This window comes from Drosophila nasuta, chromosome 3 (assembly GCF_023558535.2).
Source record: "Drosophila nasuta strain 15112-1781.00 chromosome 3, ASM2355853v1, whole genome shotgun sequence".
In the NCBI taxonomy this organism is placed as follows: Eukaryota; Metazoa; Arthropoda; class Insecta; order Diptera; family Drosophilidae; genus Drosophila; species Drosophila nasuta.
The window spans coordinates 33,326,649-33,352,739 of record NC_083457.1 but is presented as its reverse complement, the minus strand read 5'-3'; the positions used below and the strand labels follow the sequence as shown (position 1 = coordinate 33,352,739).

At 36.5% G+C, this 26,091-nt stretch overlaps 2 protein-coding genes across 2 annotated transcripts; both read left to right on the top strand.

Annotated features, from left to right (window-relative positions):
* The first annotated feature begins 2,564 nt into the window (after positions 1–2,564).
* On the top strand, positions 2,565–23,896 carry LOC132790875 (cell death protein hid). The gene is made up of 4 exons (XM_060799618.1): positions 2,565–3,604; positions 17,284–17,845; positions 18,865–19,123; positions 21,576–23,896. Exons 1-4 carry the CDS (start codon positions 3,229–3,231, stop codon positions 21,654–21,656), a joined length of 1,278 nt encoding a protein of 425 aa, XP_060655601.1. The 5' UTR covers positions 2,565–3,228; the 3' UTR covers positions 21,657–23,896.
* An 849-nt stretch (positions 23,897–24,745) lies between these two features.
* Positions 24,746–25,467, top strand: LOC132790336 (uncharacterized). Its single transcript, XM_060798829.1, has 2 exons — positions 24,746–24,793; positions 24,890–25,467. Exon 2 carries the CDS (start codon positions 24,973–24,975, stop codon positions 25,381–25,383), a length of 411 nt encoding a protein of 136 aa, XP_060654812.1. The 5' UTR covers positions 24,746–24,793; positions 24,890–24,972; the 3' UTR covers positions 25,384–25,467.
* Positions 25,468–26,091: the final 624 nt, after the last annotated feature.

The following is a 26,091-nucleotide window of genomic DNA, read 5'->3' as shown; positions in this document are numbered from 1 at the left end:
CAAACTAATAAACAAAAATGAATTTTAGCTTTAATCCAATTTAAAAGGTTTGAATTTAAAGTCACAATTTTTTAAAAATTTATTAAACATAACAATATATGCTTTCATTACAACTTTTTATATAGAACCATTAATTTTATTAATATATTATTTTAATGGCTATGATCTTAGTGTAGCAAATTGGATTACAATCAGTAAAAAATAACTTCACAGGGTAGTTAGCAGTCGATCACACACCGAAAGCAACGCACTGACTTATTTATTTAGGCATTATGTGTCTTATGTTTTCGAAGTGAGTCTTTAAAGTGATTTCAATTTATGTGCTTGGTATTATATTAATGCATGAGTGTTCTTATCATCTTGAATTGTGCCATTTCAGCAGAGACCCAAATAAAACAACGAATTATGGAAATTTATTTAAATATGGTTTGTACAAATTAAGATAATTCGAAAAAGTTTGACAAGAGAATGAAATATTTTTTTAAGATTTTTTTTTCTTCCCAATAAGAGTCTGATATAATTTGCAGTCTGCGTAAACTTTTGTTCGTCACTGTAGCCTGATGATGATATCTTTCAATCGGTGCCAAATAATCTCGCACCGTTCCCAACGTCTGGATGTATTATGTAAAAGAGTAAAATAAATAATGAATACGCGACAAACAAGCAAAAGAATAACAAAATATCTCAGCTAATATTGCGAACGTATGTATGTACGTATTTATGTACATTGTTCTCACATTACGCTTAATCAGTTCCATTGCAGAAAAAATGGAAAGAAACGAAAAGCAAAACAAAAGAAATCAACAGGCAGCTGCAACAGCAAACCGGCCCAAATCAATGCCCCTGCCCCACTGTGCCTCCCTCCCTCTCCCACTCCCTTTCCCCCTCCTCCCTTTAACCACTCCACCATCCCAGAATGCTGAAAGACTCGCAGTCAAGTAATTGGAATCCCTAATGAAAAAGCTTTGTGATAAAGAACGAAAAAAACGACAGAAGACGAATAAGAGCACAAAAAAAAAATTGCAAATCAAACTAAAGCAAAACGATGTGGAGCATAAATCAAAATAACCGAGCCTCCTTTTCTGTTATTCTTCAAGTGTGTGAGAGAGAGTGTGTGTGTTTGCTTCCCTCTCCTCGCCTGGTCCGCTTTGCACCTCTTCGCTTGTTGCATGCGCAGTCATGTTCATGTTTTTTCTTTGAATTTCATCATCTCGGGCAATCCTTGCAACACGCCATGTCACTGCCTCGTTTTATCTTTATCACATTGTATGGCACTATCAGCACTTCATTTCCGTATCAAAAGCATTACGTGGTGAATTGATTTGAATTAGTTCATGATCGATAAAAGATCGATTGACCCTACTTATCGATAACTAGGCAAGCAAAGAACATTCCATGTTCAAATATAGTTGTTTAGTATATCAACTTTTCTAACGTTATATGCAACTGAAACGCAATTTGCATAATTTTGCAATTCTCTTTTAGTCGGCTGTTTCGCGCGCGCAAAATATTCGAAGGAGGCGCATGCGAGAGAGAATGATGTAGCATAATTTGAGAGCCTGTTTGCACAGTTGCTGCGTGTGGATAACAGAGGGGGATAAAGAGGGGGCGTGTTACTGTGAAACAGGTTTGCATGCTGCAAGCACTTTGAATACATTGTGAAATTGGTCAGAATCAAACGCAGTGCAGCGAATGCTAGTTAGAAGAGTATTGCCTAAAAAGTAGTCAAGAAAAAGTAGTAAGATTGTATTAGAAATAATACTCCATCTACTACTATTTAACAACTACTCAAGTCCAGCTCAAGCAAGTTTCAACTTGCCTACTACTTACTACTTTACTTACTTGCAGAGTAACTGGCATAAATACATCCTTACTATGTAACTAAGAGCGAGGCTTATGCTCTCACACTCACACTCTCTCTCGCTCTCACTCTTTTCTTAGCTCAGACTCAGACTTTGTGCCTGCAATTGCATTTTTTTGTTTTGCTTCAACGTTCGCTCTGCTCTGCTACGTCGCTGCCTACTCTCGTTGTTGTTGCTTTTGTTACCTGCTCAACAAGATCTTTGTGCTGCCTCGCACTCGCACTCCCAGTCTCTCTCACACACACACGCGCATGCAGCTCACACACACACGAGCACACTGTGTGCCGCCTACTCACTCACTCTCATGGTGAAAGAGCGCAATGAGAACAGGCTGAATTTATAGCTGCTTCTTCTTTGCCGTTTTATTTTTTTCTTGCTTCCAATGTATATTTTTTTCTCTTTTGGTTTTGCTTTATGGCAGCGTTGGCGTCGACGACGCTGCTGGGCTCCCCCGCTGCGTCTCCCGCTTTCGTTCACTCACTCACTCACTCACTACCTGCCATGCTATGTGCATGTGCCTAGGCTGCATTCTGCCGCGCTGCTCTGCTGCGCTGCATCTGGCTCTCCCTCTGCTCCCATGCTCAATTATGCTCTCTTAATTTGAGTCTCGTTCTTTGTTGCTGTGTTTGTTGTCGATGTTGTTGTTTAAACGCGTATCTTGCGGATACTCGGACTGTGTGTGACTCGCATTGCGCCGCACAGCGCAGACAGTTTAGCTCCGTTCGGTTCAGTTCAGTTCAGCCGCGAAGCGAGTAAGACGTGTTTTCTCCTCAACCCAAAAACAAAACAGAAAAAATTAATACAAACACCCAAACATAACAACACTGAAAACAAAGTTGGATAAGAAGAAAAATCCGAAGTTTGAAGTTTTACACACACACACAACACGTTTTAAGTGCTTCCAGTCTCTTCTGCCATTTTTTGTGTTTTTAAATAAATTGCGCGAGCTTTATGAGAAATGCGAACAAAGTCAAATCAAACTAAACTAACAATAAAAAACGAAAAGTGTACTAAACAAATATATCAATGAAATAAAGAATCTTTTTGAAAATACTTTGAAGAGTGTTTTGTGCTGAAAATGCTGCCATTCTTAATGTTCAAAATATTGCACAAGAAATACAAAATCAATTAACAAATCGACAAGTGCACGCCCAAAAAAACAACAACACATAAAACAGAGACAACAACAGAAAAGTTCTTCAGAGCCAGAATATAGTCTATAAAGCAGGCAGAGCAGGACAAAAGTTGTGTTTCGATAACAAATTCGATAACCACAGACTGTGTGCAGTGCATAAACCGCAGGAGTTTTTGGTCCTCAACGAACGACAATAACACAACACCAACGACAACAACAACAACAATAACAATGGCCGTGCCCTTTTATCTGCCCGAGGGCGGCAACGATGACATTGCCTCGAGTTCAGCGGGCACCTCGGGCATCTCCTCCTCCTCCTCCTCCTCCGCGTCGTCGTCGTCTACTTCATCATCGTCGGCATCCGGCTCGTCGGCAGCATCATCGTCATCGTCCTCCTCTTCGTCCTCCTCCTCCTCTTCCTCGTCGGGTGTTTCGTCGGATGGCGCCAGCAGCATCGCCTCACAGTCCCCAAACACAACGAGCTCGGCCACGCAGACGCCGATGCCATCGCCATTGACAATGCCCAACGACCAAGTGCTGACCGCCCTCTGTGAATGGTATCAACAGCATCTCCATCAACGCTACCAGTTCAATGGCAATGCCACGGGTAAGTTCTCCAAATGGGTCATTTTATTTCTTACTTCTTTTTGCGACTGCACTAATTAGCCAAGTTTGTTTGGGGCCACTTGACTGCATTTCCTTTTCGGCCGTTGGTTTCACTTTTCAAGGTTGTTGACTCATTCTCTCACTGCAATTTGTCGAGCTTCATTCGTTTTGCCTTTTATCTTTCGCTCTCTCTCTTTCACAAAAAAAATGTTTGTGCATGGTCAGCACTTTGTTGTCTTTGCTTATCAGGCCACAACAGCAGCAACAACAAATGGAGCATCGAATTACAGCCAAAGATCTCTTGACGTACATCGCATGACATTTTAGCCACTTCTGATAAATTGCCGACAACTTGTAAAACGGGGTAAAAAAAACAGGAATTAAGTAAGGGAAGGGACTGCGTCTTGGGGTAGAAAACTTGTTGAAATAAGGTCAATATCGAAATTAAAAGACAATTCCAATTTAAGGGACAATATCAATAGTAACATAATCAAAAGAAACTAAATAAACGAACCGAAATTTCTTGTTAGAAAATTTGTGTGACAAAATTGTAAATATATAAGATAAATTTCATAATGAAATAAGAGCGAGAACAGTATACTGAATATTTAGCAATTCTTTTAAAAGTAACAAAGCTGTTTGCAAAAACTTCAATTTACAAATTCTACAAAAAAAAAGATCGATAAATTCAACATTCAAGAAATCCTTACAAAAGTATAAAACCAAATTAAATTTGAAGCAATTCTTTTAATAACAATTAAAATATCAGCTATTTAAAAGAACCTAAATTAATAAAAGCAATAGATCGATAAATTAAATAAATTATCAAGTATTCGTAAAAATAAATATAGAAATCAGTTATATATTTATAATTGCTTCCAATAGTAATTGAGCAATGAACTAGACAATATACATTAATAACAGATAATTAAAACCAAAAAAAAATATTCAAACTATTCATAAAGAAAGCATTTAAGCAAATAAAATTTCTTCCAATATTTACTTCAAGTTATGGAACAGTTGAGTAGATATGGATTGTAACTTATAGAGAACATTGAGATACATATATTTCGAAAATCAAAAGTGATCGATAATTTCAGAACATTTTCAAGTATTCAAAGTATTGGTTTAGATTTAATACTCTTCAATATGATCAAAGGCATTTTAAGTAATTTAACAATCATAAGAAGATTTCTATCTTTATTTTAGAAATCATAAAATAATTCTAAGATCAAAACTTATCGATAATTTTAACATATTTGCAATTGTTCAAAGTAGTAAAGTAAATTGAATATTCTCCAATATTTTTCTATGTATTTCGAGTAATTTAACAAATCAGCTGAAGTATTATATTTGCGTTTTAGAAATCATTTAACAATTCTATAATCAAAACTGATTGACAATCCCAACATATTTGTAAATATTCATAAAACAAAACTACACAAATAAATTGCATATTTATCTATAATTCCGATACTAATGGAATAAAAAGATAAATATTATATATCTCAATTTTATTCACAAATGAGGAATTACTCTCACTATTCTTCAGCTGATTCAGCCATTATTATGCGCTGCCCCAAATGAGACGCTGATTAGCTCAACATGTCCAGCGTTTCCATTAGCTCGATGTATCTTTGCATCTGTGTATCTTGTTTGTTGTGGGTAGCTGCGACTGTGTCATGCGATTTATTTACTTGCTGCGCTGCAGCAACGAGTCCAAAAGGTGGGCGTGTGCTTGGCCAAATGTTGACCAGCTGCTGCTGCTGCATGAAGCTTGTTGCTCGTTTAATTGGCACGCGCCGATTGCAGTCGAATGTCTTATTCGAATTGTGTATCTATTAGATATGTATCTTGTATCTTTTGGGGCAACAGTCGTTGCGCGCAAGCCACTAACCCAAATTATTAAACGCCATTTGACCTTAGGCAACGGCTGCTGTTGCTGCTGCTGCGGGGGGTGCAAGGGCTCCAAACAAAGTGTTTTTCCATTTAACGGCTGTTTAAACAGCCATTTTCTGGGCCATTTTTTGTTTTTTGAACGTGGTCAATGCGGCTACATTATAACTATTTTGTTGGTTTTTGCGGTCTCTTGACAGACTTTTTTTTAGTTTTTTTGTAATTGTTGTTGCTGCCCCTTGTCATCGACGCTGCGGTTTCAAAGCTGAGACAAACAACGTTTCACGTTTTTTTTTTCGTAAAGTATTTTCAATTTTCTTACTTCTTTGCAACTGTCAGCACGGTCAGCTGTGGCTTGACTTGTTATTATTTATAACTGCGATAAGCATAAGCAAAAGTACAAGCGAATGCTCAGCACTCGAAGAGAATTCCCTACACAAATGAGTCATTTTTAATAAAGAAAAAAATTAATAAATGAATTCTGCTTTAGTAGTTGCAATCAACGAAAACATAATATTGTTTTGATAAAGTCAACTTATAAGAAATTTATACGATCGGTAGCTGCATTGGCGTAATTATTTCGTGTTATTACGGATACATTGCGAGTTTTTTACAGAGACTTTTTTGTTTATTCGTTTTGTGAATATTTTTTGTACATTTAACCTTAACAGATTATAAGTTATATTTTTATTATGAAAATAAATAAATTGTCTTTATTGTATAGTTTTAATATATCTACAACTGCGAATTTTAAAATATCAGTTTTATCGTGAATTCTTTCGCCAAAATGATTCCTTAAAAATCGACTTCATATAATATCTTAATTTACTAATACAAAACGTATATTAAAGTATTATATTCAGCAGCTTTTTAAAGAACCTTTTTGGATGACTGAATTATTATTTGAAAAACCAATTTTTCGAATAATTATTGCGCGAAAATTTAAGCTCACTGATTAAATAGCAAATGAAAGGAATGCCAATGGTATTTTAAATTTTCCAACAGCACATTTTTCTATTTTTGTGTTTTATTAAAAAATAAATGCATTGAAATAAGGTATAAATAAAAGAAAGTTTGTATGTTTTGTAATTGAAAGAAACGAGTTTATTATTTCTAAGATATTGGCTAGCAATAGATTAGACCTTAGTCTTAAAACTACAAATTTCGTTTATCTGTTTACTCAGTTACAAAGTTTAAGATCTCCGTCTTTGCCTTCTTTACATTTCATCTCCACATCAATAACAGTTTTTCCTGTTCCAAACTCACACTTGGTAACTTCTCGTTTATTTTCCTAGCTATTAAATATTATCCTCAGGCAATTGCGCCCTTCGTTTCCTGCTTGTGTGTATGTGTTATCATAAGCTGTCGCTGGAGTGCATAATTTATGTAATAGTAACACATCCACAAAACCATCTCTAAACTAGTGAACAATGCTTTAAGCACTTGACGGGCACCAACTTAAACCCGAACCCTATTTTATAGGGTTGCCTTCTGCTGCCAAAGTCTATATGCATAGTAACCCCTAAGCTACCGTTATTCATCATTTTTTTTTCGTATTTTTCATACATTTTTTTGCCGCAGCATCTTGAAATGGAAGGCAACAACCGAGGCAGCAGGCAACGCTTAGTCATCAACGTTGTTGATGCTGCCATCCCCCAAATACGAGCCTAAAAAGAAGTCAACCCCTAAACCCAACCCCCAGCTCGCCTTTTGTGTGGAGCTTTAGGCGCGGAGGGGGAGGGGTGTGAGGGCGCCTAAGTTGCTTAAGCGGCTCGGCAACCCGCCCTTAAAAAAAAGCGAGCCCAACAAAAGGTGCAATGACAGTGTGTGGCACAAACACTTGCCTCTCACTCTCTTTCTATCTCTTTCTTTTGCGCTGCTGTAATCTGACTAAAAGCGACGCCGTTTTGGCTGCTCTCTTTTGGCCTGGCCATTCGCATCATTCGGCCAAATGTTGTTGCTGTCGCTGTTGCCAACAGCTGTTGCTGCTAGGCGTTGTTTCTGCTGCCGACGTCGCTGCCGCTCTTGACATTTTTTTGCGCGCAGTTTGTTTTGCTCAGCAACTTCGTCGCTGCGTCGGCAACGGAAATTGCTGCAGTAGCAACAAAAAAAATGGCGGCAAACATGGCGAGCCTTTTTTTCCTGTTCCTGTTGCTGCTGTTGCTGTTGCTGACCTGGCAACAGCTGACAAACATTGCGGCAGCATGCGCAGAGAGAGATAGAGAGAGAGAGTGGGCTGTGCTGCTCATTATCTCATTGCCAAAGTCACAGCGCATTTGTACAGCCTACACCACAGGCAACAACATTGAACAGCAGTGACAGCGTTGCCAACTTCATTATGTGCCAGTGTTGCCAACTACATACGTTATGCAGTGCATGATGAACTTGGCCATCATTATCATTATCATCATTCAGCGTCAGCGTCATCATCTTCATTTGCATTTCCTTTTTACACTTTGCGGCTGCACAAATGCAAATTTGCTTTTGGCTCTGTTGCCAGGCGAGCCTCTGATTTATGTGCGCAAAAGGGAGAGGGAGAGATGCGAGAGAGTGTAAAGAGAGCATATGTAGCGAGAGTGTGTGTGTGTGCGTGAGAGGGGAGAGTGCTAGTGTGTGTGTGTGTGCTCTGCCTTGATTTTTTGCCTATGCTTTGCTTTAGCTTTTTTCGCATTGTTTTCTAGGGTTTTGTTGTTGTCTTTGCTGCTGTGGTTGTTGTTGTTATTGCTACTGTTTCAGTTGTTATTGTCTCCGCTGATGCTGGTGCTACTGTTGTTGCTGTTGTTTTTGCTATTATTGTCTCCTCTGCTTCTGCTGCTGTTATAGCTGCTGTTGTTGTTGCTATTGTTATTGCTCTTGCTGTTGTTGCTGCTCTTCTTGCTGCTATTGCTGATGCTCTCGCTGCTGTTGTTGTTGCTGTTATTGTCATTGCAGTTGTTGTCATCTTCTACTTCGTGCTTTGCTTTCGCATTGACCGTGAATTGGTTTTGCGCCCGCTGCTTTTATGCAAATCTCCAAATGCGGCAAAGCTTCTAGCGGCATCATTAATTGCAGCCAGCAATCGGTTGTGGCATGCAACATTTCAAGTGTTGGCTGCCAATTTGCCATAAACTCGAAAAGTGCGAAAATATTGCAACTGTTTTGCTTTGGCTTGCAGCTGCAACTATAAAACGCCTTTAAAAAAAAAACGAGGCGCAATGAACTTTCTTCACACATTTCAAGTTTAAATGGCCGCCAGGCACTTTGCTTAATAAGTAAAGCACGAAAGCAGCTCAAAAGACTTGACACTAACACTGCGAAGCGAAGCAAGCCAAGTGACTGACTGAATGACTAACTGACTGAATGACTGAGAGTCGCAATCTCAGTCTCAGTCTGGTTGAGTGTCTAGTTGGCTTTTGATTAAGTCTCACACGTCGCCAAGCCGTGCTAAATTGTTTGCATTGAGGCGCTGCTGCTGATGGATTTCCAAGTGTGAGAAGCTAGTTGAAACGTGCTCAAGTTTTTGTTATGAAATTGAGCCTAGACACAGCGCTTGTCCTTCAGACAAAAGAAATGGCAAGAGTGCTGGAAAAAAGAATCCGTATCAAAAGGAAGCAAAAAACTAAGAAACAGGATATGCTTTTCAAACTTGTGATAATTGGCAGAAGCTGCTTCCACTTAAGCGCGACACTTTTGATTAAGCAGAAATGCATAAGCAGAGAAGTTCCTCAACTTGAGTTTAGTCAGCGCAATTAACAACGCAAAAAAAAATAAGAGAGATAATCATAATATTAAGTATACGACCCCTGGTCAGCTATCGATCAGTGAGATGAAACGCAATTAAATTCAATTGCAAAGCCACATGCAAAAGAAATAAATGACAAACTGCACGTTTTACAACGCGAATAGTAATAAATCAGTAAACAAAAAATATATACAAATAATAATAATAATAAATGAAGAGCAGTCGCGGCAGACGCGCTGTCTTCGCTTCGTCATCCGCCTGCCCTTTCCCCCTTCCCCTCTTGCTTCTTCTTTAGCTGCTGCCACTTTGCTTGTGGCAGCAACTCGTGTGTGCTGACCACTCGCTGCTCTCGTGTCCAGTCGAGTCGAGTCGCCTCTTCCCCCAATCTCGCATTCAATTTCAATGTGCGACGTTAATTGTTGTTAGCATTTTGTTTGCACATTTATTAATCGCATTTGATTGTTTATTAAAGACGTTCTCACATTACGCGATGCGTTGACTCAGTTTCGTTTTGCTGCTCTTCACTTGTTTGTTTATGCAATGCAAAGACGGAATTCTGTTAACACGATAAAACACAGCAAATTGCGTGGGATTTCAATCGATACTCGAGACTATTTGATAACGCGCTTCACCAAATACGCAAAAAAAAACGAAGCTTCTTTTGCATTGGCTGTTGACTGTCTTCTTCTCCTCGGTCTTTTAGCCATCGTCTCTTTTTTGTAGCCTTTTAAGCTGTGCGCTGTGACGTCGCTTCGCTTTGTCTGCCCAAAGTCGATAAATTGCAAAATTGCAGCTTGTCTGTCGTTTATAAAATATTGAACATGCAAAGCAGCGCATCGATGAGCTTTAGAGCTTGTCAAAGGCATTGCAAGTGGGGAAGATTATCTTTAAAGCAAGTGTAGTCAGAGTCAACTCGATTATTAAGCTTAGCTGCTGGTAATTTTACTGTACACAAAAGAATAGGGAAGCATAGAATTTTCTGTTATTATTCTTATTTAATAATAACAAAAATATATGAAAAATTGTATTAATATTTTATGAAATAGAAAAAGCATTAAGATTTGTACATATTTTAAAAATAAAAATCATAAAATGAGTATCTATTCGTCATGCTCTATTTAAAAGCTACAGAGTTTCTCTCAGTTGAACTCTACTTAATAAAGTCACTATTAAGCCTAGTTGTTGGCAACTTTGGGGCTCAGTAAATGAATAGACTCATTTATTATAAGTAATGAATTTTGATTCAGAAGCAAGAAATAGCTCTAAAAATAAGAAATAAAATATCAATCTCTGTACAAAGTATCTAATGGTTTTGTTCTGGTTGTTGTTATTTGTTCATTTCAATATTTACACAGAGTCTATAATCACAATTTTCTTTTTCAATAAAACAAAATTATGTGAAATACAATTTCTATATTTATACTGAAAACTTTATCATGAACACATTTAAAAAAAAAAAACAAATTAATATGAAACCTATTTTCAATATTTATATAAGCTTTTTCAAGAATAGAAAATAATGTGATTTACACTTTCTGCTCTTTAAATAACATTAAATAATATGAATTGCAATTGCAACAAATATGCAGAGTATTTTATCATGTTCCCTCTATCAAATACACTTTTAAATGTTCGTTTTGTAATTCAATATTTACACAATAAGTAATACAATAAATATCAAGATATAGTGAGTATCTGGAAGTCTCAGTCTCTGCCACTCTCACTTGCTTCGCGTGCTAAGCATTTGAACTATTTTCAGACATTTGTTTGACATGCCTGTGAATCGCATCACAATCGAAACAGAGAAAGAGTGTGTGGCATGCACTTCTGGGTTTTGTGGCACTGCCTCATTCCAGTGGGAAGATAAAACGCAGCGTAAACTGATGCCTTCGAAATGCGTTTCGCATTGAGCAATAAATCGTTTAATGAATTCTCTGGCAATTAAATCAAACTAAATGATAATTACTGTAGCTCTGGCTTTGCGTGTGCTTCAAGTGCTCCACAAAGTGAGTTTAATTTGTGCAACATAAAAAACCGTTGCAGTTGCAGTTGCAGTTGCAATCTTTTTAGGAGGCACGCGTCTCTCGCCTCAAGCGCTCGACACGCATTTTTTCAATTGGCTGTTTAACCTTGCACATGAAACGCTTAGCGCAAATTGCACAGTTTAAAAAATAGTTAGTATCTTTTTGTTGATATAGTATTTTTTTTATATGATTCGCACGCCTCACGCTTGGGCAGCGAAGCTTGAACAGAACAGAACAGAACAAAAGATGCCTCATCAGCTTCATTAGGCGTCTGCGGCGACACAACATAAGCATACGTAATAAAACCGAGTCGTATACGTAATCTGCGAACTGACCTCGTTTACTGCGTTCTTCATTCATTAGCTGCGATTATCGCTTGCCATTCATTTAGTATTAGAATCGTTATTTTTTTTTAGCAGCTGTTTGCATTTATTAAATCAACAATTTCGCAATTTAATTTAAAGTCTTTTCTTTGTTTCAATGTTTTATTCCCGATTCTAATGCGGGTAAAACAAAAAAAAAAACTTTCTCCTTCGTCATTTCCAATGACTCAGAACACTTTCATCGCCACACGCAAAAACTTCCGCATTTTTAATCAGTTACCAAATTTGTAAACAAGACAAACAACGGTAAATCGCATTACACAAATGGCTAATTAGCGTTACCAAAATTGGTAATTAAAAGTTCGATATGGCAATCTGATTGAATCCATTTATTGATCTCTCAGCACCTGTTGATTGACATTCAATTTCGTGTTCATTTTTTAGCTCGTTTTTTTTATCTCGTTTCGTTTACTACCAAAATTGGGACTAGAACATTTGTCATCTGTGCAATTATGTAGCCAAGAAGCTGTTAACAACGCGGCTGCGATTTCTTTTTAAGCTCACAATTATCGGCTAGTTTAACAAGCAATGCGACTTCCTGCTAAAGTTAACCACAAAAAAATAACAAAAACAGAAAACAGTGCAGCAATTAGTCAGTTGACCATGAGTCGCATGCGCATTGGAGCATGCGAATTTGGGATGAGACGTGACAAATAATACCGTTAGCTGGTTGCTCATGAAATGGCTGCGAACTTGGGTCTGATTGACTGGAGAGTTATGTATGTAAGAGACTTTGAGATACTTCTGGATTTTGGCATATTTTCAAAACACTTTTATTTTGAGAACAGTAACAGAAATGTCTAGAAACTTTATTTATTTATTTAAAAAAGTTAAATATAATTAAAATTATTATTTATTTATTATATATTTCTCTTTCTATGTATTGTAAACTCACAACAACTTGGCACATTTTTATACCCGCTACCCATAGGGTAGAAGGGTATTATAACTTTGTGCCGGCAGGAAATGTATGTAACAGGTAGAAGGAGGCATCTCCGACCTTATAAAGTATATATATTCTTGATCAGCGTCAACAGCCGAGACGATATAGCCATGTCCGTCTGTCCGTCTGTGTGTCTGTCCGTCTGTCCGTCTGTCCGTCTGTCCGTATGAAACACTGGATCTCAGAGACTATAAGAGATAAAGCTATAATTTTTTTTTCGACAGCATTTGTTATGTTTGCACGCAGATCAAGTTTGTTTCAAATTTTTGCCACGCCCACTTCCGCCCCCGCAAATTAAAAAAATCGAATAACAAGCGTAATTTTAAAGCTATAGTTCCGAATTTTGGTATATACAATAATAACTATAGTATTTATGATTTCTGAAAATTTGGTTGCGATCAGATAAAAATTGTCGAAGTTATTAAAGAAATACTTTTGTATGGGCAAAAAAGCCTACTTTCTAGGGGGTCTTAGTTGCTTTGGCTGATAATCTGGTATCTTGTGTCGTCTATGGTATATTTTGATATACTATATCGATATACCAAATATACCATTTGGTATATTTTTAGTATTCTTGCAGTATACTTGGTATATTTTGAGAAAATACCGCAAAATATATTTCTTTTATTCAAAATGGGTAGCGGGTATCTCACAGTCGAGTACACTCGACTGTAGCTTTCTTACTTGTTATTTATATCAAACAGTAATAATGAGTTCACATTTGAAATTAATTGATATAGAATTTAAAGTAGATTCGACTTAATATTCTCGTTTATATAGTGTAAATACCCAACTACTTGTTGCCTATAACTACAGGGTATGCCAATACAGCAGCCGCCTCGCCTAATTAACGCGACAGACAGAAATGCAATACGATGTGAGTCGAGTTGAGTTCCACCAAATTTGTAGCGCGCAGTCGCTGCTGTTGCATCGTCGTGACAATCCAACAAATCGCCTTAAAAGAGCTGAATTCAATTCAATTTGATATGTCATGAGTGTGTGTGTGTATGTGTTTGTTGGGGGCGTATCAGGTGTGGCAAGGAGGCGGAGGGATAACATTTGGTAATGCCAATTTTTGACATTCTTTTCACTCAGTGGGGAATTATGCAACGACAGAGAAGTAAAGTAAAGGCTTTGTGCCGTCAACTGAGAGTTAAAGTTGTTGTGGTTGTTGTTGCTGTTGTGGTTGCTGTGGTTGTTGGTGCTGTTGTGGTTGTTGCTGTTGCTGTTGTGTTTGATGCTGCCACTGCAGCTCATCAATAAACATCAGCGTGGCTCAATGTTCACAATGACAGTTGACAAGCAAAAGTTGCGTGTTTCTTGGAAAGAAAGCACAAGATGTGCCAATCAGATATCGAACTATATATGCTTTATAAGATATACTTATGATTAATTAGCTTGCTGCATATTTCTAAGCCACTGCAAGTGACCAAGCTAAAGAGTCGATGTCAGTGTGTCAGGCAGGCGCATTGAAACTAGTTTCAATTTCGATTTCGACGCAATTTCATACTCGTTGTTTAGTTGTTGTTATTTCAGTTGTTGCCGCTTTTTTTGCCAGCCAAGCACTTCAAGGCCATAATGAGAGGCAGCCGCGCATATGCTGCGGGTCTGTCTTTCCCTCTGTCTTTCTGTCTGTCTGACATGTAATCAAAGTGCGCTCACAACGTTTTGTTCTTTTGTGGCAAGTTAAGCGTAACACACACACAGAGTGCCACATTGTTCACGTTTTGTTCTTGAGCTTTGCTTCGGCTACGTTCTGCTTAGCTTCACTTTAAGCCAAGACTAAAGTCGCTTAGCTGTGCTGTGCTCCACTGATTGATGTTTGTCAGCTGCTGCTGCTGTTGCAGCTTGGCCTTAACAATTGTTGCAACATGCCAGTATGAAAAATTAAAGTGAATTATACATACATATAATTGCACTAACAGATGCGACAAATCTAGCCACACCTAACTCCTAACTACTAACCCCTCCTGCCTCCTCCCTCCGTCGCGTTATTAATCCCTTGATGCAGTCGCAATTCAATTAAACATTTTGCTTCGACTTCGTATTAACAAATGCAGAAATAAAAACATGAAACAAAACAAAACAATGGCAAAAACAATTGGTCACGTTTCGTCACCAGCTAAAACAACAATAACGAACTGCAACAAATGCAATTGTTGTTGCTCAGCTGTTGTTGTTGCTGTTGTTGTTGCTGTTGCAGCGCCCGCATCGAGATGCGATCATAAAATGACAACAACAAAAATGTTAAGGTGCCATAAACGTCCTAAACGCGCTGCCAGCGATGCCAAGCGCAAACACAAAGCGTGATTTGATCACAGTGACTGCAAGTGAAGTAGAGTTAATAATTTATTTATTGGTTAAACAATTTAGAAGAAAATGTGAAAGAATATTTTACTAAATGAAAAAATTTAATAAATTTGAACTAGAATTTTTTGAGCAAAGAAAGGGTTTCCAAAAAGAAAGCTATACTAGTGTGAAGGCTATATTTGGTATATTGATATACTAATACATTCAAAATATACCATAGAGGAAGAGAGAGTATAGGCGAAAAAACAAAGAAACATACAAGCTTTTGAGCAATAAAAAGTTAAAAAGTATAAAAGTATATATCTATTTTTGGTATATTAATATACTATTGCAATCAAAATATACTATGTATTATCAAATATACTAGATTGGCAACTAAAGTACCAAATATCCGACAAAATTGATTAATAAGTATACACGTATATATGCAAAATTGGTATATTAATATACTACCAATATCTAAATATACCATAAAGTGCAAAATATACCAGATTAAATTAATTGCATAAGTTCTTTGGCATCGAAAATTAGTTTTGAAGTTTCATCTGATCTCAAGAAAATTTTTAGGAATCATAAAATTAGTAATTTTGATAGTACATTCATAGCTTTATTACGGGTATAAAAACTATACAAAATAAACTGGTATTATCACACAGTATTTCTTAAAAATTTCCAAGTCAAAGTCACAGAATTTTTCGCAATTTAGCTCCGCTCAGTTGTGCCCACATAAGTAATAAAAAAAGATATAGACAGACAGTCAGTCGTTGAGAGATACTCATATGCAAATGCAATTTTAACACTTGGCAAATAATTTTCCACACAATTTGCAATTAGTAGTAACATTTTCAATGCGCCAGCAGTCTCATCATAAAGGCACCAGCATGAGCCCAGCTCAAGCTCAACCACAAAGCTAAAGCTCTGGCTAGTTATATAAGCAAGCAAAGCTGGACAAAGATACAAGAGTGCGGCGTCGACGTCGTGTAATGATGCCTGACTTGGACAGCGAGTTGGACTGGCAGATTTTCAAGGTTAGCCTTTTCAATATTGATGACGACGATGACGATGATGGAGCAGCCGCAACAGCAGCCGCAGCAAACACGTGAGCTGTGCAGCAGCTTAGCAGCTGTTGCGCCAAACTAGTTTCAAATGGCACTAAAACGTATCTGCGAGATACAAAATTCATTGGGCATAAGGAGTGGCGCTGGCACAGCAATTAACCGCAGATATTTCTATGTTTCTTCTAGCTGCAGCAACAACAGCTGCAGCAGCAGGCGAAGCAGTAAAACTTTACGCGACCTGCGATTGGCGATATTCGAGTTCAAGGCTAATGGGTCAACTGCAAATTAGAGTCGCCTGCAGGTTGGACATTGAATGACATTATTTCTGTATACCTCAAGTTGTTGTATCTCCATCTCCATCTCCATCTGCAGCTGTGTCCAGTCAGTCAGTCAGTCAGTTAGCCTGACAAAGTTACGTGCATTGAGTTGCCCTCGGGGCAATTAGCTGCTTGAGACATTATCGTTTCGGTCGAGCAATCGGGCTGTCGAGTGATTTGTATAAACTTTGCATTACAATCAATCATTTGTCGCCGCTTAAATTGCTTTTTAAGTAAATAAACATTAAGAAATCATATGGCGAACGCAGCTCAATCGCAGCCACAATTTATGCGCATATCAAGTGGACAACGCTTTGCAGCGATGCAGCAGCTATCAACGGCTTTTGTTCTCGATTTGCATGAAATATGACAAATATAATATCGTTAAATAAAAAGCCATATGCATCAAAAGATACTTTTTTGCAATTTTATTAAATTTACTTTTAAGTAAATGTTGAATGTTTATAATATACTTGAAACTCTCAAAAGTTATTTTGTTGTACCTTAATGCAATTTTAATAAATTTACTTCTAAGTGATTGTTAAATATTTACACTTTAGTTGAAGCTTCTCCTTAAAGATATCTTGTTTTATTATTGAAAAGGTATCTGCAGCCTTTTATAGACACTTTAGCGTAGTACCTATAAAACGCATCTTTGAGATACTTTTAAGTAATTGTTCGATTGTGAAATTTACTACACAAAAGAGCAGCTATCTTTAAGATGCGCAGCGGCTGCATTTCAGATACGTTCGCTACTTGATTTTGTATGCTTGTCTTTACGATCGCTTTTATGATCAGCTGTTGGGCGAGGACTTGCTTTAATTAAGGCCGTTTTTATGGCTACAGTTTCAACGCACAATGCATCTGACGACCTTAGACACTTCCTTGCATTGTCACAAAGGGCCAATGACAGTCGACAGCTTTGTTTTCATAATTAATGGCACTCAATTTATAGTATACATAACTATATAGTATTATAATGTATTCATGCTCTTTCTTCTCTCAATCTCTGTCTCTGTTCATTGCAGCTCCGCACATTTTCCAGTACCCGACGCCGCCGAGTCCCTCGTGTTCGATGGCTCAGTCACCGAGCTACACGGGCCCCGACTTCTTCTTCGCCCACCCCGGTGTCTCGGCCTCGCATTTGGCACATCCCCGCACACCGCGCACCAGCGTGAGCTTTGCGGCCGGCGAGGAGATCCCCTACTTCCGGTCGCCAGCATATCCGGCGCCATCGACACCACAGCCAATGCCACGACAACCGCCGGCGCCGCAGTCGGCGCCACCGTTGCACTACAGTCACAGCTATCCACAGCAATCGACACACTTGCTGCCCCATCATCCGGCCTCCTCTGGCTCCATCTCCGTCTCCTCATCGACACAATACGGCGGTCATCCGCTGCCCGTTGGCGCCTACTATGCCACCTACACGCCGCCACCGACACCGAACACGGCGAATGCTTCCACCTCGACGCCCAGCTCATCGTCGTATCTACGGCACGGTCATGGCTTAGGGCTGGCTTCGACTCCACTGGCGCCAAGCGGTCCCAAGATGCGATTGCATCGCAGCCAATCGGATGCGGCCAGACGGTGAGTAGCTAATCTATGTTCTAGGTAGTATATGTGTATTCAACCTGATTAGGCTGCTGCTTAATGAGTTAGCAATGAAATTGTTTAGAATAGTTTAGACTTCTTTTCAACACACAAAAGTTAGTTCAAGCCTCAAAACTAATAATTAAGGCAGTCAAGAAATTCAAAATTCGCAATTTCAATTCATTTTATTCATTCTGATTAGATTGCTGATTAGTTAGTCAGCAATTACATTTTTAAGAAGAATACTACGCAAAAGTTAGTTTAAACAACAAATCTACAATCTGAAGCTGAAAAAAAAGAATGAAATTTCGCAATTTCAGTTTATTCACCCTGCGGTTGCTGATAAGTTCAAATTATTAAGTAGAGTTTATACAACTTTTACTTAGTTTGAATTAAATTGACTAATCACATATTATTTGTTATGGTAATGCTTTGTTTTCTCAATCCGAAATAAAATCTGCCAATACATTTACAAAAAGCATAAAGTTTGCCCAATTCCAATTCTAATAAAATATAAAATTAGAATATTTAAACCACAAAATATGATCAATGCTCAGAAATGAAATTCGAAATTGTAAGAACTGTAAAGATGTAACTCTTCAATTTCTACAACTCAAATCAATTTATTGAAATGCGGAAATCAAAGAATATTGCAGTTATATTATATTTTCATGTGTATTGTTTCAGGAAGTAATTCAGTCACCGCATTCTAAATTAAAATTAATGAGATGAATCAACAAATGTTTAATATACGTTTCAGCAATTTTTTGTATTATAAAGTATTTCATTAGTTTGTATAATTTATATAAATAAAATTGTTTTTATTTCACAATCTGAACTAACGCATATCTAAGATTTAAAGAAGCAGCATAAAACTTGCAACAAATCAATTAAAGGTGTATATTAAGTAAACGTTTCTTAAGTTGACTTTATTGAGAAAAGTAATATTTCAAATATTCAAATTTTAATCAGTTGTCATTGAATTTATGCTGATAATATGATGTCTTCTTTTATAGCAAGCGACAGACCTCGACGGGAGAAGATGAACGCGAGTATCAGAGCGATCACGAGACCAGCTGGGATGAGCGGGACGATCGTTATGATAATTTCACGGCTGGACGAGAACGCCTTCAGGAGTTCAATGGACGCATACCGCCGCGCAAGAAGAAGAACAGCGGCAACGGGAATCCGAACAATAATCAAAGCCACAATGAAAGTCCTGAGAGCGAGGAGAACAACAGCGAGCAGCGAGATGCAACGGAGAAGGAAAAGAAGGTAAGCAAAACTGATTCAGATATATTCTTTATATATGTAAATACGAGTTCATTAACATGGCAGATGGAACAAATATAGAGAAGAGGGAGCTGCCTCCTCTGCTTAAGTATTTGACACGTGCTGTGGCATTAGTCAAAGCCCAAACTAGCAAAAATATGCGACTAAAAATAGTGCACAGCCAATGACAAATTGCCCGCAAGGAGTCAGTGTCAGAGTCCAATCGAGAAACGCGAATGGAGAATGGAGAATGGAGAAACGCGAATCGGGAGTTGGAGTCATGCATATTTCAAATGCGGTGGCAGGAAAACTTTGCACATGCTAAAAGTGTGATAAAAATTAATTGCGCAGCGCTGCTCGCGACTCTCTCTCTCTCTGTCTCTGTCGCTGTCTCTTTCTCTGCGGCTTTTGCATCGCTGCTTTATGTTAATCTAGACAAGTGTCGTTCCCATTCCCATTCGCATTCACCCGCCTTCGGCTCTCCTCCCCCCTCTGTTGGAGCTTCTATAGTAGTTTAGTCAGTCAAAGAGTCAGCCTTTGTCAGCTGTGAGCTATAGACTCACTTCTAAATATACTATATCTGTATGTTTTTGTATACTATATAGTCAATAATATGTACGCGCTTAAGTTGCATTGTCACACAACTGGGCGCACTTCTTGGGCATACTTTCTGAGGGTATATTGATATATTCAAGCGATATGCGACGTAGGAAAAGAGGCGCGTCAAAGCAATATATATTTATATATAATTCTGAATATTATGGTTCAATGAATGAAAATACAATATTATATAGAAATATATATGCAAAACATGAAGCTATAGAAATATAATAATACATAAAACTTAATAGGGAATCATTTTTTTCTATTTATTTTCTTTATATTCATTATCGACACTGATTAAACTACTTACAATTTGCTGAATTTTTATTTAAATCGTCACTATATATTTCCATATAAAGAAATTTTCACTAGCATCATTTACTTTATTATTATTACTAACTTATGAAGAAAGGGTATTTAGTGTGCGACCCTTTGAATGCAATTTAAACTCTTCTCCATCTCCTTCTTTTTTTTGCCTGCGCAATTAAAAGAAATGTAACCTTCACTTACACATACATAAGTACTATATATATTTACACTCATAGTTCATTTTCATTTTTATTCGTCATTATCATGTTTTTATATGTATTTCTTTGCAATTCATTTGCACACTTGTAATATGCGAGCGCAATGACAGGCTTATCTCAAGTTTTGGCGGCACGGGAAGAAAAAAACGAAGCAAATTCTCTTGGGAAGCTGTGCTGCTTTCGATTCGCTTTATCGGAGGCGCACTGTAATGAGATCGTGAGAAAATGCTGTAATCTGTTGAAGAGGTTATTGCTAGAAATAAACTAAAGTTATTGTTGAAGTGAATTTGTGAGGAGAGTGAGAAAAGAAAAACAGTAATGAATGTAAACTAAGTAGATTATCCAGAGTGGCTTATTGTAAAATTATAATGAAAATAATTTAACAAATTAAAGGTATCGACTATCAATGAGAAACAAGTAAGAAAGCTACAGTTCAGTGTGCTTAACTCTGAGATACTCGCTACTCTTTTAGAATAGAATAAAATTAATTAAATACCGCAAAAATACTAAAAATACACCAAAGGCTATATTTGGTATATATTGATGTGCACCAGATTGTGAGCCAAAGAAACTAAGACCCGTAGTAAGTGAGCGTTTTTGGACATGCAACAATATTTCTGATATACCACAAAAAAAAAATATATATATATACCAAAAGCCAAATTTGGTGCTCTAGTATACTATTATATTCAAAATATACCATAGATTGCTAAAAATATACCAGATTGTCAGCCAAAGCAACTTAAGTATTTCTTAAATAACTTTTACATGTAAAGTCAATTACCCTTCTACCCTATTTAAAAAATAATCATAAAATTTCATTCATGTATTACAACAGGAAACATGATATTTCACACTATATACTAAGGTACACGTTCGATCAGCCATTGACCACATATGTATACGAGTTCATATACTATAAGTATTTAGGTCACTGACATTCATTTCATTCGCTTAACGAATGAGTGTTTGCGTGGAGAACTTGGCATTGTGGTCAAACAATCAGTGGAAGGGACACGTGCTCAACGATCAACTATAATTTTCATATTTATTCCCCCCTGGGGACTATTTTAGCAGTAATAGAGTTGGCCACATAACAAGTTGTAAAATTAAATAGTTGGACATAGTTAACAACATTTTCGAAATGTCAATTAAAGAGCGCTTTTCATAAAGTTCCATTGTTTTTATAAAACTTACATTCTAAGACGACATGAATCATTTGAGCACTTAGTCAGCTTAGACTGTCTTTGTTTACAATTTACAATTGCATTATTTTTAACTTCTATTAAATAATAAAAAACGATTATTTTTCTTTCTACTTGCAGAAGCAACAAAGCTTCACTTGGCCGACAGTTGTCACCGTCTTTGTGCTTGCCATGGGCTGTGGATTTTTTGCAGCACGATGAGTGCCGAGCAAAAGCAACAACAGCAACAACAACCAGATGCGAGAACATTAACAACAACAACAACATTTACTTAATGATCCATAGTGAAATCGGCTAACATATAGAACATTGTAATCCCATATAAATATACATTTATATAACATATACTATTCAATAAGTTTATCAACGAAAAATCGAGCTGTAAAAGGTAAAGTCATAAAATCGTACAGAATCAACTGATGAGAAACCCCTAAAATATAGTTGTGTATAAAGTTATGGACGGTTGACGGGACACAAGAACAATATATTATATATATACATATATTCATACTATATACACATACGATATGTGTACATTCAACGTACTATATTCTAATTTACTTCTCTCAAAACGAATAGACTATCCATTTAAGAACTACTTAAGAAAACATTCAAACTGCTCAATTGCAAACTGTAGACTGGCTAAAGACTAAACAAAAAACAAAATACAGATATTTTTGCTAAAAAAAAACAAATTACAAACTTAAATACATATTTTTTGGTAACGCTTTTTGGCTAAAGACTCGTAACGTATTTTTGTACACACTTTAAACAAACAAAAACAAAAAAACTAAAAAGTATTAGAAAAGTGAAACAAGTTAAACTGCCATTTTTTGAGATACATACAGAACAGATGAGATATTTAATAATATATACAGATACATTTTTATAATGTATTGAGGGCCGGTCTCTTAGCAATTAAATGTTTGAGCATTTTCTTTCTTTGCTATTTTGCATTTAGCTTTTGCATTTCGTACAACTTAAAAAAAAAAAAAAACACATAACTCACACACAAAAAAACTACAAAAACATAAATGTGAATATAAAAATAATTTTTATTTTGCTTCCGCGTTGATTTCAATCATTTTAATTGTATATTTTTGATTGTCAAACAAACAAATTTTCAATGTCTTCGATTTGTAATTTCAATTACAAGAAAATAATTACATATATTATTATTAAATAAGAATTTCGTAGCAATCGCCCAACTTAATTGAATTGTTGCTTTAAAGTAGTGAAAATTGTCAACAAACAAAAATATTTAGCTTTAATTGTTATCAATGAAAAAATCAGAGAGAAAAAATGCCACAAAAAAGCAAAAAAAAAAAAATAAGAAAAATGAAATGAAGATAAGAAAGAAGAATGTGTTTTTTGTATATAGTTAATATGCCATTTTTGTGATGATTTTGTCGTATATGATTTATCATGTTTTTAGTTAAATTTCATAGTTATTTAAGTCAGACGTTTATCATGTGGATTATTTTGTTCATTCTTCAAATTGGTCTCACAATTTATAGTTTATAGTTTATAAATGCACAACGCACAGTGCAGACAAGAAATTTGCGCAAAAGTTTATTTTGAAATTTTCCCCCGCAAAGACAAGTTCTACCTTTGGTTAACTCTCAAAAGCCAACGTTGAATGATCTCTTAACTGGAAATTAATCGAACAGCAAAGGGCATAACTCAATTGATCTCCATACGATAGCCAAAGTCAAAAGTCAACATAACACAAAGTTATTCACATTTCTGTGGTAAATTTCACAACACTTTTGCCAAATTTCTTGACGTTTCAATGCTAATCGAACCGTGAAAAGTGACAAAACAAACAAAAAACCAAAAAAGTAAGCAAATTGTAAACAAAAGAAACAAAAAAAAAGAAAATAGATAACAAAAACTATTCCCAAAAATCGCATTGATCTCATGGATTTTTTTTATCATTTACATCAAACAATTTTTACTTGCATTAAACACAATGAGAAATGTGTAATTTAAGAATAAACATAATTGTATAATTAAGTATGTAAAAGTTTAGCGATAGGAGCGCCAAGCGTTTTAGTTTACATTTGTTTAAATACCCACGTTTTTATAATCAGTTTATCTACTTGTCGATTGACACAAATTTCAAGTACGTTAAATGCCTGTAAATAGAGCAATATTTTTTTTAGGTCTAAGAAAAAGCTATTATTCATTTCGAAAATAAATACGAGTATACTAGTTAATATGAGAGCCGTAAATAGTAAACAGTAGAGCAAATTTCTTTTTTATTATTTTAATTTTGTTTATTTTTTTTTTTAAATTTCGTCATGTCTCTCACACACATATTTTAATCAAAACATACATAGATACATATTCGATCGTACATCATAATTTGTAAAGAAGTATTCCATGCCCATCCAAAAAAACACACAAAAACAAAACGAAAAACAAAAAAACTCTGAAAATTCTTTGTAAATTTTTCTAAAGTGAATCGGACACCTCGATTGAAGATGGCAACATATTTCGATCATCGATTGCTCCGATTCATTCTAATTAGTTTTCACAATGATCTCGGTAAAGTTTTGTGGCCGCGCGCCCAAAAGTCAACGCGATTTTTGGTTTGCCATAAACTGAAACAAGGCAGAAAAGCAAGAAACAAAAACAAAACAAAAAATCACATAGCGAAAATTTGTTTAATTTTTATCCATGCAATTTTCCCCCAATTTTAAATTTAAGTAATTCGTAATTCTATTTTTTGTACATAGCGCAAAAATCAAATGCCATTTTTGTAAAGATTTGTTGGTGCCAAAATGAAAGTGAAAATGTGTGTTACAAATGTGTGCTGCCAACTTGTGGAAAAAAAGCTGCGATGTGACACATGTTCTAGCTTAAGTTCAACCACGATAACGATGACGATAACGATCGATATCGATATCGAATAGTCTTAAGCCAAGCCCATCATTTTCAACATATTTCATTAATTTTTCTTATACTTTATAACTTGTACATTTTATATTATGCTGTAATATTTTAATACATAATATCATTATGATCTCATGAATATGTTCATAAGACAAAAGTATATATATATATATATATCATTATATATATATTAATATAAATATATGTAAATGAAATAAACACGCATACATTATACATGTAAGAAGAATTATAAACAAAACATCAAAAAAAAAAAAACATGCACAAAGAATATATAAAAAATCAATAAAAATTTGAAAACCAAAACTTTGTTGTTTTTATTCCCATCGAAGTTGACTTTGACTTCTGACCCCTTGGATATTTTTTTGCCTCAAAGCATTATAAGCAATCGACTTGAACTGGAAACAACTAAACTACTAAAAGTGAGCTAAATTATATTGAAATTGTTTTAGAAGAATCTTTATTTGTGAACTCAATAAATATGGAAAGCATTGAACAGCAGTTAATGAATCGTCAAGTTTTACAGGCTTTGACTGCTATTCAGGAACACACAACACGAGCTGTACCAGTGAATGAGATTATCAAACATGTGGCTTACTTGATGAGCCCCGACGAAGCCGAATTTGCAAGAGAACTATTAATGAATTCATTGGAAACTCTCAAGACAGTTGGTCTGATAAGGGAAACGCATGAATCGGAATATACGCTCTTTCAGTTCTCCAAATCAAATAAAAAACGGAGCAAAGAAAAAGTTGCTAAACGCCCTGGTCGACCCAAGAAACTCAAGCTGTCCGAGGAGTTGGAAAATAGTGATGAATCTGAAGAAACTCTTCCGGAAATCGTCTGCATTAGCTGTCGTACGGCTCTGGAGGAGTTTAAAAAGTCCGCTAACATTGTTAAAGAAGAATGTTCGCTACAAATAAATACCGATAACAATACGGAATACACAGGTCGCAAATGGCAGTTCCAGATGCCAGAACCAATTCCTTCGGCAAACGAGCATGAGGCTTAGTGGCGCCATCTATATGTGAAATGTACAGATAACGAGATATTGCTTGAATAAATGTAGCATACTTTTGGGGCTGCTGAAATAGCATTTCTTCACTCGTAGATCGGTTGAATATTGATGTAATCGTTCAACCCTCGTTTCGAGCTCTTTTTATTTTGAGTGGTGTGATTGCTGGCCACTTAACCGGCGCATTATGCTGCCTTAAGCCAATTTGTAGTTTTTGTGGTCGCGGATTAAATGCTCATAATTGCTGAAAATGCAGCACGCGACGCCAGTAACAGGATACAGTACACGGGGCATGCCACAAAAATGATATGTTATTAACAGCTTAAGCGTGCAGGCTTGCTTGCCATTATTATGATTATTTCAACCTGCCCCGAATATGACATCCGTTTCCGCCCTCAATCGGGCAATTGGCAACGTTCAACGTACGCAGCTGTCAATCAAAGCGAAACCCAGGCGCATTTAATTTGAATTTCATTTCGTTCACATAAATCTGAGCGTGTCAACCATATGGTTGACTGGTTATCGCTTACGGTTTACCTTCTAATCTGCATCTAATTTGACATTTGAGCGTTAGCGCGTGTCGCACACGGAACTTATTGTCCTACTGTTCGTTCAGTCCGACAGGTCATCAAATGACTCGCGAATGCCCGCGAATACTTACAAGTTTTCAATTAAATTTTAAGCTAAACTAATCAATAGGCCACC

Coding starts and splice junctions, on each gene's coding strand:
- LOC132790336 (XM_060798829.1), top strand. CDS start 24,973: ATGAGCCCCGACGAAGCCGAATTTGCAAGAGAACTATTAATGAATTCA.
- LOC132790875 (XM_060799618.1), top strand. CDS start 3,229: ATGGCCGTGCCCTTTTATCTGCCCGAGGGCGGCAACGATGACATTGCC. Junction 17,846..18,864: donor CAATCGGATGCGGCCAGACG/GTGAGTAGCTAA, acceptor CTTCTTTTATAG/CAAGCGACAGACCTCGACGG. Junction 19,124..21,575: donor CAACGGAGAAGGAAAAGAAG/GTAAGCAAAACT, acceptor TTCTACTTGCAG/AAGCAACAAAGCTTCACTTG.